Below are 17,796 nucleotides of genomic sequence, written 5' to 3' on the forward strand. Positions count from 1 at the left end.
CTACTTAAAGGCAACAACTTCTTTCTCCTGGTAAAAAGCACCCTATGAGTTTAAAAATCAATACTCAACCACAAGTTTGAGCTTGTGGAGAAATACAGGAGCACTCCCAGGTCCCTAAATGTCAGCCGGTTGGATTTTAGCAAAAATATCCTTTCCTATTTCCACAGGCTACTTTTCACTGCCTTAACACTGAGTATTTCCACATCTAACCCAGGGAGCTGGCACACCCCTGCCCAAGGCACATTTCGATGGTCGTCCCCTTTCCGACGAGCACAGAGGAGCCGCACGCAAGTCCAGTGCGACATCCAGGCCCAGCAGAGCACAGCCCACCCGGCAAATCTGGGGACAAAACAGCACAAATTGGTAAACCACGCTGGCTCCAGCAGTGCCCCCCATCCCGTCCCATCCCAGCGCCTATAAATCACTTCTGGCAGGTAGCTGGGAAGCAGCTGCTAATGATAGTTTTGCTGCGGAGCGCAGGAAGTCACCTTTTAACCCTGCCTGCTGTTGTTTGTCTCCCAGAGCCGTGACAAAAGGACAGATGCGGACAACATGCCAGCCGTCCGGAGGATCTGGTCAAAACACGGCAGGGAACCTGCCCTGGTCCCATACCGGCGAATCATCACCCTCAAAAACACCTTTCGCCTTCGGGTGCTTCCCGGTGCCTGTTTTCAAACTGCCTGATGCCGGTCCTCAGTTTTCCCTCATTCACCCTAAAGATGCAGGGAAGCATCCCAAAGACGACTTTAATTGAGTTTGCTGCTGCTGCGCTGAGGACATCCCACCTTCCACCCTCCTGCCACCCAGTCCCCACCTGTGCCGCAGGACAAGGAGAGCATTTATAATATAACTAACGCACGTACGCGTGTGCGTGGGGGTTCGCGATCGGAGCTGAGCAAATAAATTTAATAGACAAAGTATTCGTTGTGAGAGTCTTGTTTTCAGCCCATGGAATATCCATGATCAGATTACAATTTCATCCGACATAACTTTTTTTTCTCTTTTAAAGTGTGCAAGTGTAGTGGGGACAGTAGCTGCTTCTGTTTCAGAAAAGCTCCAAAACATTTTAGACATTACCACAAATTAAATACGAGCAACTCACTCCTAATTAAGTCACCGCTGGTTAGGTAGATGGCATGCTACTGTGCCTTCCTCCCACTGAAAAACACTCATTTGAACCTTCTACATTTCACGCATAGGCGAAACACCCTTAAAGTTGGCTTTTGTTAACAATTGCAATGCAACATCTCATTTCCTTGAGTATGCACCTGAGTAGCAGCCACCTACTCTAGCTTGCAGGAAGCTTCTTAAGGACAGAGAGAGGTATTAAGAGGTTTCTGCACCACTCAGACCAAGCCATAGGAAATCTGAGAGTTATTATTCGCTCACTTCTAGCCCTGACAACATCTGCTCTGCCATGCTTTCCACCTGGTGATGGGAGGCCAACAGAAACCCAAGGCTCTACCTTCTGTAGAGGATATACTTCCATCAAATAAAACACACCCACTGGCCAAACATGATGACGGCTGGAAGCCAACCCCGAGGCATAAAAAGAAAAACCCTTTCCAACCTGACCACGTAAACCGGAGTGTAAAGGAGAACGACCTCGAGTGAGATATACTTACAGTGAAGACATCATCATCGCCAACCTCGGCCTCATTGTGAAGTGTTGATGAGGAAGTCGTAGACCCTAGGAGAAAAACACCCAAACAAACCAGCTAGTTAAACACATGACATTTCTATGCAACTTTTTTTATTAGGCTGGTAAACATTTGGATTCTCACAAGTTTGTATGTTGTAGATGTGTAAAAGAGCGGCTCAAATTAAGGAAGAAAAACCCATCTACTGGTAGCTGGGTTGGAAAGGTAAAATCTGACACGCAACTGCATGGCTGCCAATGCTAATTGACTATGTTAAAAATAGCAGTTACCATTTCCAATTACAGAAGACTTTAATTTCTGAAGAATGGTAAAGCTACATACTAATCAGTGCTTGAGACTAGATCCTCAGCTGTCAAGAAACCATATACGAGTTATTCTTCATGTAGTCCCTAAATCTAGGGGGAAAATGACTTTTTATTTAAAAAAAATAAACCTCACTTTGACAATGACGAGTTAGACTGGGGTTTTTTTTCTTCTTCTAATTTTGGAAGTTGTTATATATTGTAAAGGTCTTCTCCGTTATCAGCTATTTCACAGAGAACCACCTTGCACCACGTAAGCAAAGTATTTGAAAGGAATTGAAATGTGTAAAACCATAGAGAAGAGCAAAATACTGCGGTGCGGTTCTCATTAATTACATAGCGATCGTCTGGAAAAGTGGGAAATCATATTAGAAAAACCTTCCTCCAACCTCCTTCCCCACCCGGCGGGTGTCCCACTCCGGAGCCGCTTGAGAGCCTGGTCAGCACCCACATCACAGAAGGGCAGTGGGGACGGTAGCACACGCCATCGCTAGACTTGGCAGTAAATTTATGCCAAAAAGGGGGTGACCCCTCTCCCTACCCCTGGCCAAGGATCCTGGACCCCCTTCCCAGCTGGCTTCACCCCCCATGAGGCTGCCAAGGAGGGTGGGTGCAGCAAGATGTTCTGATGGGGGGAAAAACCCCAAGTCAAGGGCTTTTTTTTTTTTTTGCTGTAAGCCCACTGTTATACTGAATTAGGGCCACATCACATCCCTAACTAAAATAGTTGAACGGTTTGTACCATCTTCATTCTGGAAATTTTTTAAAATAATGTGCTTTACATAATGCTATCCGCACCAGCCGTGGCCGCTCTCAGTTGCATCATCATGAAGATGTGCAGAGCTAAGTGCGAAAGCCCACTTAAAACACTAAGCGGGCTCTAAACGCTAAGTGTTTTCACACACGAAAACATTTGTGCCATTTGCTACATTAGCTTTAAAAGTAAAAAATCCAGATGCTCTACAGAGCTGCACAGGATTCCTGTACTTGTGCACAAAACTTCTATACTTCTGATGCTACAGGGAACAAATTATCAGTTAGATATTAATAACAAAGCAGCGATTTCGTAGAGGGAAGTTTTGAATGCACATAGTTTGTTGTGCTTAGTATTACCTGCTAAATTTGATCAACCACGTGAACAAAAAATGAGCCATAAATGAAATCCACTGCCCAACACTGTGTGTACACAAGCCAGTTACTGTTTTTCATTCAGAAAGCCTTATTTGGAAGTTAAGGAGGAACACATTCATGAGGATCAGTCTGTGCTGTTAATGGGATAAATATAGATTTGCTGATTTTGAAGTATCTGAGATACAGCAGAACTTGATTTTAAATACCTCCACTGTAAAATGGATCAGAAAGAGCAGAACAGGCGTTGCCACGTACCAGCATCTCCAAAATACTACTCAATACAGCTGAGTTATCATCTCCTTGAAACTTTGTACAGTCCTGTGCCACTTACATAAAACACCACTTTTATGACTCAAAATGCTTCCCAGTTTTAGCAAGCAAGAAGAAGAAAGCGGAAGGCCTAGCTGTAACTTCTTCATGTTAATGGCACAGGAAAAAGCAAACGAGTAACTAGTTGGGAAGACCCTTCCTCTAACTGATGAGGTATTTACCAGGAAAGAGCCCTGGGGGATTAATTCTCTCCCAGTATCTACCATTTCCATGTTAAAGCAAGGACAGGGCACCCAAAATGTTAAACTGTCTTATGGAGCTAATGTCCTCAAAAAGAATACACATCTGTATATATATTTGAGCTTGTATCCTCAAAAAAATAATACCATCTGCATATAAAAATATCCCTGTCAGACCGGGTGAGAAGGAGAAAGGTTTTGGACCACTAAGATCCTACATAAAGTGGCATGGTAATAAAAAACCAAAACCACCACAAAACAACAAAAAACACCCAAGCAAAAGACCCATGAAGCATCGAATTTCATTAAAATGAAGCACTATTGAATTATAGCTGTATTATGATTGCCTGATTGCAATGAAATGTGAAAAGGAAAAATTTATGACAACTTCAAAGCACAGGCAATTCAAACGCATTTTTTTCAGAATTAAAATAAAACCAAAAACACAACAAAGTCTTCAAGAACTACCATTCAACTAAGAGGACGCAGACAAAACTAATTACTGCAAAAAAACAAAAACAAAATGAAGTTTTATTCAACTCCAGGCAGGAATTTGTACTATGATTTAACAAAGACTCAGTAAGATGAGATTCAGCTGCATATAAAGAAGAGCCTGGACTGTTTGACTTGCCATCGCTAGCGTGAAACCCAAGCCTATCAAAAAAAGTAGCAGTAACAGACTCGATGATAATTAAGGGGGGACGTCTGGACAGACCAGGCCAGATAGGATTGGAAAATACTTCGACTGAAATCCCTTCTCTCCTTAAGGGATGACAAAACTCAGTTCTTAAAAGTATGCTGGGGCTTGCTCAACGCAGGGTAAGCGCCCGGCTACACTCGGACTTGTGCACAAGAGACATCCAAGCCCAAGAACTGACTTTAAACCCATCCCTCTTCCCAGCTCCATGACTCAAACCCCCTTCCCCACTCTTCCAAGGGTCGAAGTGGCTGCCGCCGCGCGCTGCGGTACCTTCAATGAGGTCCTCGATGGCTTTCCTCACTCCTCTGTCGAAGGCTCGAGCGTCGGCGGGACTTTGAAAAGTGAGCCCGAACTTTCTGTTGTCGACTTTCCAGTGGTGGAAGGTGGGGTTTGCCTTCGTGTACACCAAGTCCTTCTTCACAAAGCACTCCAGCACCACCTGGGAGGGCGCGAGCCCCGAAAGAGGAGCAAAATCACTTTTCCCACCCCAAGGAGACAGCCGGCACCATCTCAGCCCAGACCCAAAAGCAAGCCAAGTCATGCCTCGCGTAGGGGAACATCCTTCCCTACCAAATGATGACTAATAAACATCAGACACTGTAATTTTCTCATAACCATTGCACATTCATCTTTTGCTTGTGCTTTGAGTAGGTGCTTGCTCCCTACCCCAGGAGCCTATTTTGGACCCAGACCCGGTGCGGCACACGTTACAGCTGTTGGGGGCTCAGGCGGAGGGAGAACCTCTTCCCTCAATAATTCTGCTCAACAGAAATTTTATTTGCCAGCAGATTTAGGAGGTGCTGTAACACTCCCCTCACCATTTTTTTCCTCCCTCACCCCCAGCCAGGCACTCATCTCGAGCTTTGCTGTGCCAAACCCCATCTCTAGGGTGATGCCCAGGGAGAACAGGAATGGCTTGTAAGTCTCACCCCATCCCCCAAAACCATAAGCATGGCTCCAAAATAGTGTCAGAAAAAGCATCCTACGCAAAACAGTATTGCAGAAGACAAACCGTACTTCAAACAGCTCTAAAACGCCAGTCTTTCTGAAAGCAAGATCACTTCCGACTCAAATAACGCATTTTCTTTGCCCAAACACTGAGTTCGCAGAGCCTGTGCAGGGAGCATATTTTTAGGCTAGCCCATCTCTTCACAGGAGGGAATTTCAGAAGAATCAACTATATAGAAACGAGATAACAAACTGTAACATCTAAAACGGACCCTGGAAATAGGGAAAAGGCTTTATTAATTTGATTTGTGCGGGGAAAGAAGAGAGCTCCTTTTCAGATAAACAGCTACCAGGAGAAACCGAGTGCGTCAATTCATAAGAGACAACTTGTCTTCATATCCTCACTCTGCTCATTCAAACCTTGAACGGCACGCAGCATAAATAATTCATGGCCATTTTAAAGGCTTGCACTGCATTACTCAGTGCAATGTGACTGGCTTCACGAGTTCTTTACATTTCAATTCACTTCTCACTTACCCCTGCTAGGTCTCAGGAAAAAAACCACAGGCCCTTTTTCAATCATCAAAGGGGGTCTTTGCACATGGATGTCGAAAATTTACCTGCTGCTTCCAGGTGGCGGCACGCCAACCTAGATAGCAAAAGATGGCAATTCTAGATGAGGATGGGTTTGTTTTGTCCAATCTGGTACTATTTGCGCATGCGTGTTTTTTATCTTTTAAAAAAACTTGCACAAGAATACAATAGCAATAGATTTGGGATAATTCTCATTATAAGAACAGAAAAAAGTTGAATTAGGGTCTATTACCAGTTTGTCTTTCTGCCTTTCACCATGGATTAGAAATCCACTTCTTCCATTGCCCTCCGGGTACGTGACCTTGCAGACGCCAACTCTACTGAGACCGCCTCCTTCTTGCGGCAACCATCCCCCACTGGAGTCATCTCGGGTCATAACCACAGCTTTGACTCGTACAATATAGCTGTCACTGCAATGGTAACAAAACAAAAACAAAACCTTTTGTGAGCATCACACAGTCTCATCAGAGCGTTCTTCTTGAGGACGGTATTTAGACAGCACTGGTCTGGTCCCAGCACAGAGTTTCTGTCCAGGATGGAAGTCCACCTCCGTGACGGATGGCCTTGACCACTCAAGCCACCATAGGAAAGAGACCCATCAAACAGCAAGGAACAAACCCACTGAGTTTCCAGATGTCAACATACAGATCAAACAACCCATGGTCCCAGACACTCTTTCTCTCATGCAGCTGGGGACAGGGACCAAGAGAGTGGGGTGAGCCAGGCAGCACCCCAAAGCCCACAGGGGATGCACTGGAGCATCAGGTCTCCAAAGTGTTGGAAGAACATGTGGAGCTCAAATAATCCATGAACAAAGTGTTTTAAGGTTTTTGTGATCAAATTAGTGAAGAGTGCTTTGGAAGACGACGCTCAAATTCCTCCACAACTGGGACAGCCTTATGGGAAAAAAACCCACAAATGTGGCTCCAGCTAGTACCTCAGATGAAAGGAGATGGGAACCATCTCAGCTCAGGTCATCAGGACCACATCGTGTCCCTAAAACAGCTCCACCAGCATTTCAAAGGTGGCACGTCATAACCTCACAAGTGGAAGCGCCCGAGAGATTTGAGGATAATCCAGATGCCCATCGCAAGGGGTCCAAAGAGCCCCCACAGCAGGAGGCTCTGCTCCCCCAGGCCTCCTCCCGTACCCTTTCCACAGAGCAGCTGCTCCAGCATCTGCTGGGGACATCACCAAGGAGGAGGTCATTTGGGAGCAGAAAGGCCACTACAGGACGTAAGCAAAAGCCATGCACCTTGTGTGGGCCATGCAACAGACTCCAAGGTAAAACGGGTTGTCCCCATCCCAGAGCTGCTGGGAAATACCCAAATTAGCTTTTCTGTCCTCACGCTGCCACGGAGTCCCGGCTCAGTGCAACCCATCATGTGTTTGAGACATCGATTAACCCAGTGAGTGCTCAGGAACAGTGCTGACAGCTGTGACACCCTCACAGGGAGGTCACCACAGCATCATTAGAAGTCAACCACGCACAACCACGGCACTGTTGGCTGGAGAGCTGCCGAGACACCTACCAGTGCCTGCAAAGGTGCCGCAGGGCACTCAAACCTGGGCAAAACTGGGAACATCAACAGGGGCTAAGAAAAAGGACGTGCAAAGAAAATTGCCCAGGAATTGTCCATCTCCAGGTCACCAGGTGAGCTCACCAGGAGGAGGAAGCTCACCCATAGAGGGCTCTAAGAGGAGGTCTTTCAAAACAACAGGTATCACGCTTTAGGGAAAGAAATTCTTCCTTGAGGCAAGCTCTGTATCTGGACATTTTCCCAGCATCCTGTACAACACGACAAGAGAACGGGTCCTTTCTATCCAAAATTAGAAGCAGCGGTAGCTTTCTTCATCCTGCACCAGGTAAAACTGCCTCTTGTTTTCAGACATTATTTCTGCATCACTTCTGTAATCCAAGTGCCAATACTTGAAGTCCGAGTCCCCCTTTCTCCAATACGACCAGATTTTATTTAATACCTAAGCAAGCAGCCTCACGGATCCTATTTGAAGGCAGTTTTGAGGACAGACCAAGGGAGGCAGCAAGCACCTTCTGGGCAGAGGCTTTTGGGACCAGCTAATCTCCTCTGCAGCTAGACAGATCTCAGGAAACACATGCTGCAATTTTCCCTTTGCTGGCTTTATTTTATGAATACAGCAACTTTCTCACTGGACCTACGTGATGAAGGCAGTACACAGATGCTTAAGGTTCATCCCCTACTGCTCTGAGAACTTTGCACTGGCTGATAAAAAGTTTTTCAGCATACTCAGATACACGGCCTGTACCACAGCTGACTACACAAGGCATTCACAGAACTGAGAAACAACATTTTTAAGAGTATTTTTGCTCTTGAGTCCTTAAAACAGCATCCTGGTACAGGAAACAGGGCAAGTGTGTTCTATAAACAGATCCAGTTACCTTTTTATTTTCTAATGAAAACCCATTTCTAGATTTTACCAGTGGCAACTTTCATCTCTTGGCATCCTGATACTCAGAATTAAGCGAAATACTTCAGCTAATTTCCTACTGGGCAAAAATTGAGCTGCTTCCATCCAATTTTTGCTTTCTTCTCTGTACCTTTCCTGTACGGTCTATAAGGATTACCAATTAACAGATAAAGAAAAAAGAACGCCAACTATATGTTTCCATACAGTTCTCCTGTTCCCCAAGGATCCTTTCTGGACTTATTTTTAACTCTTCTCACTTCTGGGGAACTCCCATTAAATTTCAAGCTCTCTTCTGAAGTCGGAGCTGCTCAATACAACCTTCCTTCCCATCCTCCCGCAAAAGTCATCCACACATACTGCTTCTCCTTCCACACTTGAAAATTGCCACCGGCAATACAGCTTCCCGCAGGATTTACCATTCACTTTTACGGCAGCAGCTGGATCCTTCGGCTGTCCCAAAAGTAATGTCGTCTTCAGTTACTCTGCTGCAGGAATCATCCACTTAAAATTAAGAAAGCAGCAGCTACTCAGTACTTTGTGATTTCTACCAATTATTTGCATGTTTCCATCACCTCTTGGTGATTTTTCTAGGCTCGTAATTACATTTGAATGCTAGCGGATGCCTACACATTAAATTTAGCTCCCTTGACTACTATTCCTGCCCATTATAATCACAATCTGGTGGGGCATAGAGCCATATGGTTTTCATCTTCATATCCACACCGATACCGTGACCTATGGCTCTTACAACCTCTGCCACCAAGGCCACTGATTTCACCCACGTGCCAAGAGAACACCGTATAAACTGCATTTCCCCCATCTCGAAGAGCTACCTCCTTAAATATATCAAGCCAGAAAACCTAGTTTCCATCCCCCTACCAAGGAGACCTCTGCTCCTCTATTAGAAAAGGACCTTGTCCAGCAGAAGGGTTCACCTTTGGCAAGGTAAGCAGAGCTCTGGCTCCGTTAACGTAATCCCTTGGCACACTTTCCTGCACGATCAAAAGTCACCGGTGACGTCCCATCCCCGCTCCCACGAGACGCCAGCCACAGGCGCACGTTCCCCAACATGCAACCTGCACCAAAGGGTCTTAGGAAAAAAATAAAGAAGGAAAGACAAAAAGGTGTTTAAGGCTTCTTAGGGCTTGACATCTTGGTTTAGTCACTGGACTAGGACTCAGAAGCTGCACGTTGAACTTCCAAGGCTACGCACTGCGTCCTTCAGTTTTGTATGTCAAAATCTTGCTGGCTGTTTCCATCCGCAAGCCTAGAATAGGCAATGCTTCTTTCCCTCATGTCAGTGTTGATAAATACTTGTAGGGTACTTAAATATTTCAGGTCCATATAAGGACCTTGCTTCCTTAGCGTAAAAGCTGTTTATTTTCTTTGCTATTTAATTTTACGCGACTGCACTGAGGCTCTGGCTTGCTGCGAGTGCTCAAAATCCTCCAGAGCGAAGGAGCAACCTGCAAATCCCATGTGCAAGTCACTGCTGAAACCCTGGTGCACCAAAGCAGCGAAACAACCATGTTCAAGTCATCCACCTGCACTTTTATCACAGCAACTGTGCAATTTGACTATTCCAGGAGAAATGGTTAATGAGGTATGTGAAAATATTTGGTCCATTACCATTAATGAGATACCAGTTGCCCCTGAGATTAGACAACACAAGCCTTTCGTATAGTTAAAAATGAAACAGCTAAAAAAAACCCGCAGCAGCCTTAGTTCCCTTCTGCTTCTTAAACTTTAAGACGGCTCTAATTGTCGGGTTTATTGCCTACGTGCTACACGTTTCATGCAAACTATTCTTAATTACGCTCTTAAACGGAATACTTTGCTATCTTAACCCTACAGATTTGTCTTCAACAGCCTTAAAAGCTTGGGAAGAAAGTATGTGCAGGGATTACCCAGCTGCATGGCAGCCGGCCAGCGTGTTCCTGGGCTGCTTCAGGTTGTTCGCCTGCCCCACCCAGAGCAAAAAACCATAATGAATTTGGGGAGTAAAGGTAGCGCAGAAAACCACGTGCTGTTTTTATTGGAAGGAAAAGAGCTTTAAAAATTATAGCTCGTGGGTGTGCATATATATATACATATAAATATATTAAAAAGAGTGTGTGTATAATTGCTACTCAGAAGGATATTGAGAATTTTCCTAAACAAGAAGTGACTGATTACCTTTGCGATAACTGAACCACGGTTGCATTACCTATAGCCTGACTTTTACAAAGCATGTGCGTTTAAGAGACAGGCGACGTTTAAGGCGGATAAAAAAGTGCTTTCCTCCAGCATGCACAAACCCCATGTAAAATGCAGCTGACACCATCCAGCACTCTCTGACATGAGCCACATCACTTACAGCAACTGCGCTGCAGCGAAATCAATGGGGGACAAAGCCCTGAGCCTTGTTGTACGCTTGGCGTGGGCTTAACGCTGCAATCCCACATCCAGGACTAAACGGCAAATAATTCCTTCGTTAGGTAAGGCTTTAGTTTTGCCAGTGTCTTTGTAAAAGGAGGGTTGCAGCTGAAGTCCACAGGTCCCTTCCACCAGCTGCTCTTCTTTTCCACTTTGCTTCAAAACACAGCAACTGCAAATACCACGTCTGAGATGTCTTGCAGCTAAAAATCCCGAGGGGAAAAAGAAAGAAAAAAAAAAAAAGGAAAAAAAAAAGTCCAACCCACCACATTTACTACTTTCCTTTGAGCCACATTTAGCATCTAAAACACTTCCCAGACACCTTCCATAATTCAATAATATTTTTCCTCTAGCCAGGCTAGTTGACCAAAATATAAACTTATAATAAACTTCCACACAAGTGCTGCCATATGGCACTTCAGTATTTTCCGTCCTTCTCAACTTTCCAGCTTGCAAGGCCAGGAGAGATTCAGGTCTCAGAGAGAAAGGTAATTGCATATAATGGGTTTCAAAAACATGGACTGCTGTCTTTAATGCATCAGCATTCCCAGATCCCAGATTTCAGGGAAGAGCCAAAATAACAGCAGGAGGCTGCTAATGCAACGGCAGCAGAGGTCAGGCTGTTCAGCTGAACTGAACCGCCGACACCGAGTGCTTCAACACAATTTAAATCATTCGGATCCATGCAAATTTAACTTCATGATTACTGGAACATAACCTGTCTTTGGCTAAGCGGGATGTATTTCACGGTGCTCTTACTTTGCCCTCCATGCCCAGCAACCGATAGCTGGAGTTAAAGCCATCCAGCTCTGCCCTGGTGGTAACTGGAAATCATACTGCAAGGCTCCTCTCTGGAGTTCATCCTGCAGCCAGAAAGCAGTAGCATTTTGATGGAAGTCATGAAAAACTGCTATTTCTGGGGTCCCGCTTTCTTGATCTGATGCTTGGTTCATGAACCTTCTAGCAAGGGTGAAATATCTGCAGACTATAACCAGCATTTTCTTCTTCAAAACCCTAGCTTATCACTTTGTCAGAAAGAAAACTTCTGAGTGCACGGAGCCAAAGCAAAATAAAGTTGGTATTTTGATACCATCTAGATTTCCAGCAGATTTGAAACTTTTTCATTAAATACCAGCATGAAAAAACCATCTGCACCACTCTGGTCAGACCCAACGTTAAAACGGAGCCTGTATAAAACCATGGAAAACCTCCCAAAAGTTTTCCTTGCTCTCACCTCTGCATCACACCAGGAACACAGAACCACCCTATCTGTAACCCATCTCTAGTATAGCAAATTTGCAACCTATATTTTTCTCTCTTTCAAATCCAATACTGACAGAATAAAACGGTGTTCTGAGAAATTTTGCTTTCTGCCTGGTCAGAGTAAATACAAGACAGTTCAATCTCCACATGCCTTGCTCCAGCGATGCTGGCCGAGTTCTGCAGTACGGCTGTCCTGGGGCACCTCACCTTAAACCAATATTAACCTCACAAGCTCAGTTTCAGGATATTTCTCTCTCTCTCGACAAAACGAGAAAACTTTGTTGGCATTTAGCATTTGCTCCCAACCTCCCTCTGAAAAGGGAAAGGAGTTTTCTCTTCCAACTCCCCAATTCACACCTGGCTGCTGAACTGAGCTCGGCAGCATGCGTTCAGCTTCTACACTGACCGTTGCACAAAAAAAAAGGAAAAAAATATTATATTAACTCCAAGAACACCGTTAGCTGCACCAACACAGAAGGTGGAAGAGGAAAAACCTGCCCTGAAGGAAGCGCTTGTGTAGGATTTGGCAATCACGGCCAGTAAGTTGTAAGACACACAGAGTCCTACCTGCACATCCCATGAAGTGCCCCAGAGAAGTAGTTTTGCACGAAAGGTTATTCACTGCTGGGGGTTTTCCTGCTGGCTGAGCACTGCCCAAAATCTTGTTGCGTACAGCAAAAAAACCCCAACCCAGCAGGGTGATCACTGCGATGGACTGCGAGGGGCCGGCATGCGGCAGGGATGCTCGAAGGCTCTAGCGCCTTCGACCCTCAAAAGCTTGTCTTCTCATAGGACACACGGCCTCACCTAAGCAGCACAGCTCCGGGAGGCTGGGGCAAACCCAAAGTAGTACCTTTTGATTTTATTTTTCAGTCCTTGATGCCCTTCTGGCTCTACAGCAGCCCCAAAGGCAGAATAAAGAAGGGCCAGGTCCTCCGTGGCCAGGCTATGCCCCTTCCCCAGCAAGCCTGGGTTGGCTCCCAGCCCTGCAGGCCATCCAAAAAGCCTCCGTAAAAGAGATTAATGGCAGTTTTGTTTGTTTGTTTTCTCAGAAGGAAAAGGACTTCTCAAAAAACCAAGACACCTGCAACAATCCAGCCACCCGCCTCCACATCTCCCTTAAACACCGAGGCAAGGACGAACAAAGGAACCCTTTCACCAAAACGTTTGTTAAACATTTAAGGCTGATTTTATTGAGTTTACAACAAACAGCTCTATCCTAACTTGCTCGAATGGGATTTCATAATCCCATAATTATTTCAGATCCTTCCAGGAAGTACATGGAAAACTCATTTTTTATATATATATAAAAATGAGGTTTTATATATATATAAAAATTTCTCCGTATATAAACATTAATTATGTATGAAATTTCATCTCATACATAATATATATAATGTAGAGATGAAATTTTTCTTTTATATATATTCTTTTATATATAAAATTTTTTAATTTTTTTTTTTAAAATTACACATGCAAAGGCATCACCTTCTGCCACGAGAGTAACTCTCGTGGCGCATTTTTACAATGAAATGTCCCAACTAAACGGGATGCACCAAACTAGGGGACAAGAGCAGTTTGCTGCTGCAGACGGGGCCCTCGGCCCTTGCTCCTTATGGATCTGATGTTAAAAACCAGCAGGATCTGGTGCAGGCAGGGTAACACAACTGATATTCAAACAGCTGTAGGATTGGCTAAACCCATTTTTTTGGCCATTTTTTGGCCTCTCCTCCTGCACCAGGCTTGCCCAGCGATCCCTACAAAGCGCTGCACATGTGGGCAAAACCCCAAACGAACTGGCAAGCGGCTTTTTAGGGGAAAAAGCAGGCTTGCAAACATTCTGACGGGCAAGCAAAGATCCACCCACTGATGCAGCTCACGCGCATGGATTTTCAGGGGTCTCCCCAGAAAGTAGCTTACTACGCACACAATACTGAATTAAAATAAAACTCTAACTGCATCAGGGGCAGATTAATTTACTACTTGCGGCCATATTGAAGCATCTATGTAACATATTGTTGAAATTGTGTTAGAGCTATCGAAATCCACAGCAAATCTTGCTACAAAAATAACCAAAAAGTTTTGTGTCTTTTTCTCTAAAAGACAGCCGTGACACCACCGGGATGCACACTAATGACAAAACTTTTAATGAGCAATCACTTAATGAAACCTCTTAAACAAAAATCACAGCAAGCCTCCATCTCAATGGAAACTGAGTTACCTCAAGGCCAGCCTCCTTGCAGCTTTGCATGGTGGCTGCTTTCTCAGTGATTGCAAATTACAGGTTTGGGGTTTATTAAAAAAAAAAACACAACAAACTTTTTTTTCCCAAATTTGTTTAATGGATCAATTCTGCAATAAATCATTATAGCTGCACATGATGGTATGTCTTGGAAAGTTGTAAGGAGCAGCAAAACAACAAAAAAATCAGTTTAATAAGATAATGCATTTGAATAATTTACCCTGCAGCTCATGAAGCCGGCATGCAGTACAGGCAAGAGCTACACGCTCAAGTCCCCCTATTTTCGTGCAAGGGTACAAACAGGGTACTAACAGATTTCAAGGAAAGCTAATTAGTATTATCATTTACTGTAATGAGAACGGAAGTTGTTATTGCATGACAGATGGTATTTGTTTTATGTCACATGCAAGATAAGCAAAAAGCACATAAAAGCTTATCCAGCCAAACAGGTAGTTGCATGAGATCTGCATCCTGAATTGATTTTCCCTCCTCTCCACCTGAAAAAAAGCCACAACCAAGTTCCTAATTTTTTTCTAACATACGCTGACCATAAACACTCCGTTACTGTTATCCTATGTTAGCCAATGAATGGTGAGAGTTAGCAAAAATAAGAAATAAAACTAACAAGCACAGCAACTGTATTCCAGCTTTAGAAGTTTTATCGCCCTCCTTATTTTGTAAAATGACACTAGAGATTTGATACCACTCGCCAAAAATTACAGAGGAATGTAATGGAGAAATCTATTCAATTCACAAGACGACGGGATTTCCACATGACCCTCTTCCCCATCCATGAGTTTTTGCTGTCACGCCGTAGACAGCCGTGATGCCACCAAACGCGCTGGCCAGACAAGGTATCCGGTTACACCCGTGTAATATCACATTTTGCAGATTAAGTGCTACCCGTCCGTCCTAACGCAGTTGTATTAAAGCGTGAGAGAATATAATGCAAGGCGTGCTTATCTTCAGCTACAGAATCAATGATACTCCGGAACACAAAAATGATTATGTATGCACACACACATATACATAGTATTACTGAAAAATTCAAAGTTTACAAAGAAAAGAAGAAAACCAGAAATTGCTCACCCTAAGCAATTTGTGTTTTCCCCCCACTCTCCTCCATTTTGATGAGCGAAGAATACAACTATATTTATCCCTCCGTAAACATCCTCCCTGACATGTACGATGCAACTACAAAGGCTAGCCAATATTTTGCAAATATATTTAAAACAAAAAAATTCTGTGACTCAATTCCAGCTGAATTTATTTCAGAGGAGGGGGAGGAAAGGAATAAGCAGGATAACTGTGGTCTTAAATATAAAGCGTTTTTATCTTTTGCCAGGTAAATGCACTTAAAAAAAAAAATAAAAAAGACATTCTTATCTACATCAAAGCCAGCATGCCCACGGAGTTTGCCTTCCACCTCTCTTTATCCCCCCCCAACCCCAACAAGCATCCGTGGAGAGGGACATCAAGGGAAGCAGCTTCCCAGGTAGCACCTATTTTCCTCTCGGTACTTGAGAGAGGGTGCACGTTAAACCATTACTTCTGAAACAAATTTGTATGTAATCATAAAAGAAAGCCTGTGTTTCCCAGAAGTAGTCATCCATATTCACAGATAAATTATATGCTAATTTAGAAAAGATTCAGAAGGGCTGTGGGGGCAGGTGGGGGGGCGGCGGCGGCGAAAAAAAAAAAAAAGTAAAAAAAAAAGAAATTATACACAGCAAGAGCACACACACATACCTGCTCGGGGCTGCCATTTCTTCTACATTTTACACCCCGATTGCTCCGTTTTACCATCGTTGCCACTGCCAGCCTCCCGATAAAACGGATCGGCGTTGGCCGCCCCGCGTCCCAGCTGGCTGCTGCCGAGCAAGCGGCTTCCCCTCATGCGTGATTCAGTCTCCTTGAGGGATGTGCTGCATTGTACCGGGTGAGTCATCCCAGAGGTATTCTGCGTATTACAGCCCTGGCCGGACCATTACTCATTCGCAACATCCTCCCAGCTCGGAGAGCACAACCGCATGCACCCACCAAAGATCCTTGCTTCCCCACCCCGGTTATAGGCTGGAAAACAAATAAAATAATTACGATACAACTGCCATAAACTAATAACGGGGTGTTTAGCAGCGGCTGACGGAGCAAACGCGCTGCCGAGAGGTTGCACCAGACCGGCGGGCACGTCATCCGCTCACCCAGGACTGCAAACAGGTCCAAAGTTGAAAGCGGGCGTCATCTCCTCCGGTAACCCCGGCTGCACTTTATTCTCCAAAAGCTGCTAACGCAGCACCGGGACCAAGGGTCCAAACAACTCAACAGGCTTGGGGGAAGCATTCACCCTCCTGACGTGCCTGTCTCCATCACAGCTTTTAACAGGATTTTAAATATTTCCAGTTTGCAACAAGTTGGTATTTATAGATATCAGCTATAGGTCGTCGTATGCCATACCTTTGCAGGCAGCCCACGCAGCCGAAGTGCTAACACAGCAACATCCCTACGCACGAGCTTCGTTTCGGGCAGTTGGTCTCAAGCGTTCCCTTGCTGCTCAAGAACCTTCATAACTGTTTTAACTCCTCGCTCAGCCAATGTGTCCCCCCCACAAAGTTATATGTTCACCCCTAAATGCCCTCTCCTGTTTTTAAAGCAGAAACGTTGCTCAAGAACTGCTTCGGCACCAACAACAAGAATAAAAATTGTGACATTGGGGCTCTGAAAGCAGCTTCTAAAAATACTTGACCGCTTTCTGAACTAATCTATGCTGATGATTAGGCAGGAGGGGGGAAGAAAGCTAATTTAAGCGTTTCCAGGCTCAGCTGCTTCTGCCTTCCTTAAATCCAAACTGTTTTAACCTCAGTTTGGGGCAAAAATCCCTTTTTCCCAGGATGGCGAACAGTGGCCGAGGTGATGCTGCCTGAAAGCATCCTTTAGGAAAGCTGCATCCCCATTTTGAAGACCTAATAACCTAAAATGACACACGCTCTTGCAAACTTCAAGCTTGGACCACAGAAACACCGAGCTTGAGACCAGCGAGGCTTGAGCCCAGTTTCAGCGCGTAGACAGCAGGCTGCACGGAGGATGATGATGACATCCCGAGTCGCCGCGACAGAAGCATTTGTTCGCTGCTTCTCTCCAGCATCCGGCGAGCCCCGGGTGTAGCTGCAGGCACCTATTTGCAGCTTGACTGGATTTTGTCACGACAATGGAATCAAGCTACCGTCCAAAGCCACGCTGAAGGCAACAGGCAGCATTTTAAGTTTGTCGTAGTGGGATCAAGTGACAGCTGCGTTTACCCTATTTCAATACCCAACATAAAAAGGTCCTTAATTTAATGGGCAAAGGGTACTCTGTTTTGGCAGAAGTGCATTTGCGGCCAGTGAGTAACTCATTAGCCAGTCAGAGCATCGTGCTATCCAAGTAATTAAAAAAAAAAAAAAAAAGGTGTTTTTGGGTTTGTGTTTTTTTTTTTTAATTTTCATTGCACATCCCCAGTCCACAACTCGTCCTACCCAGACACGCCAGGCTTTGCTGCCTTGCTTTCCTCTTCAAGCTCTGCAGCAGCACTGCTTTTACCCTCAAA

At 44.7% G+C, this 17,796-nt stretch overlaps 1 protein-coding gene across 2 annotated transcripts in view; it reads right to left on the bottom strand.

Annotated features, from left to right (window-relative positions):
* SPRED2 (sprouty related EVH1 domain containing 2) overlaps nt 1-17,796 on the bottom strand; it is a 68,535-nt gene that overhangs the window by 24,058 nt on the left and 26,681 nt on the right. The window contains exons 1-4 of one of the 2 annotated variants that reach the window (XM_075496839.1): nt 15,963-16,183; nt 6,078-6,255; nt 4,574-4,742; nt 1,626-1,690 (exon numbers count right to left, since the gene is read on the bottom strand). In XM_075496839.1, the coding sequence (XP_075352954.1) occupies nt 1,626-1,690; nt 4,574-4,742; nt 6,078-6,255; nt 15,963-15,979 (429 nt within the window). In that variant the 5' untranslated portion in view covers nt 15,980-16,183. Of the gene's footprint in view, nt 1-1,625; nt 1,691-4,573; nt 4,743-6,077; nt 6,256-15,962; nt 16,184-17,796 lie in introns of those variants that run through there. The other variant, XM_075496838.1, reaches the window with a different exon arrangement.

This window comes from Mycteria americana, chromosome 3 (genome assembly GCF_035582795.1).
Source record: "Mycteria americana isolate JAX WOST 10 ecotype Jacksonville Zoo and Gardens chromosome 3, USCA_MyAme_1.0, whole genome shotgun sequence".
In the NCBI taxonomy this organism is placed as follows: Eukaryota; Metazoa; Chordata; class Aves; order Ciconiiformes; family Ciconiidae; genus Mycteria; species Mycteria americana.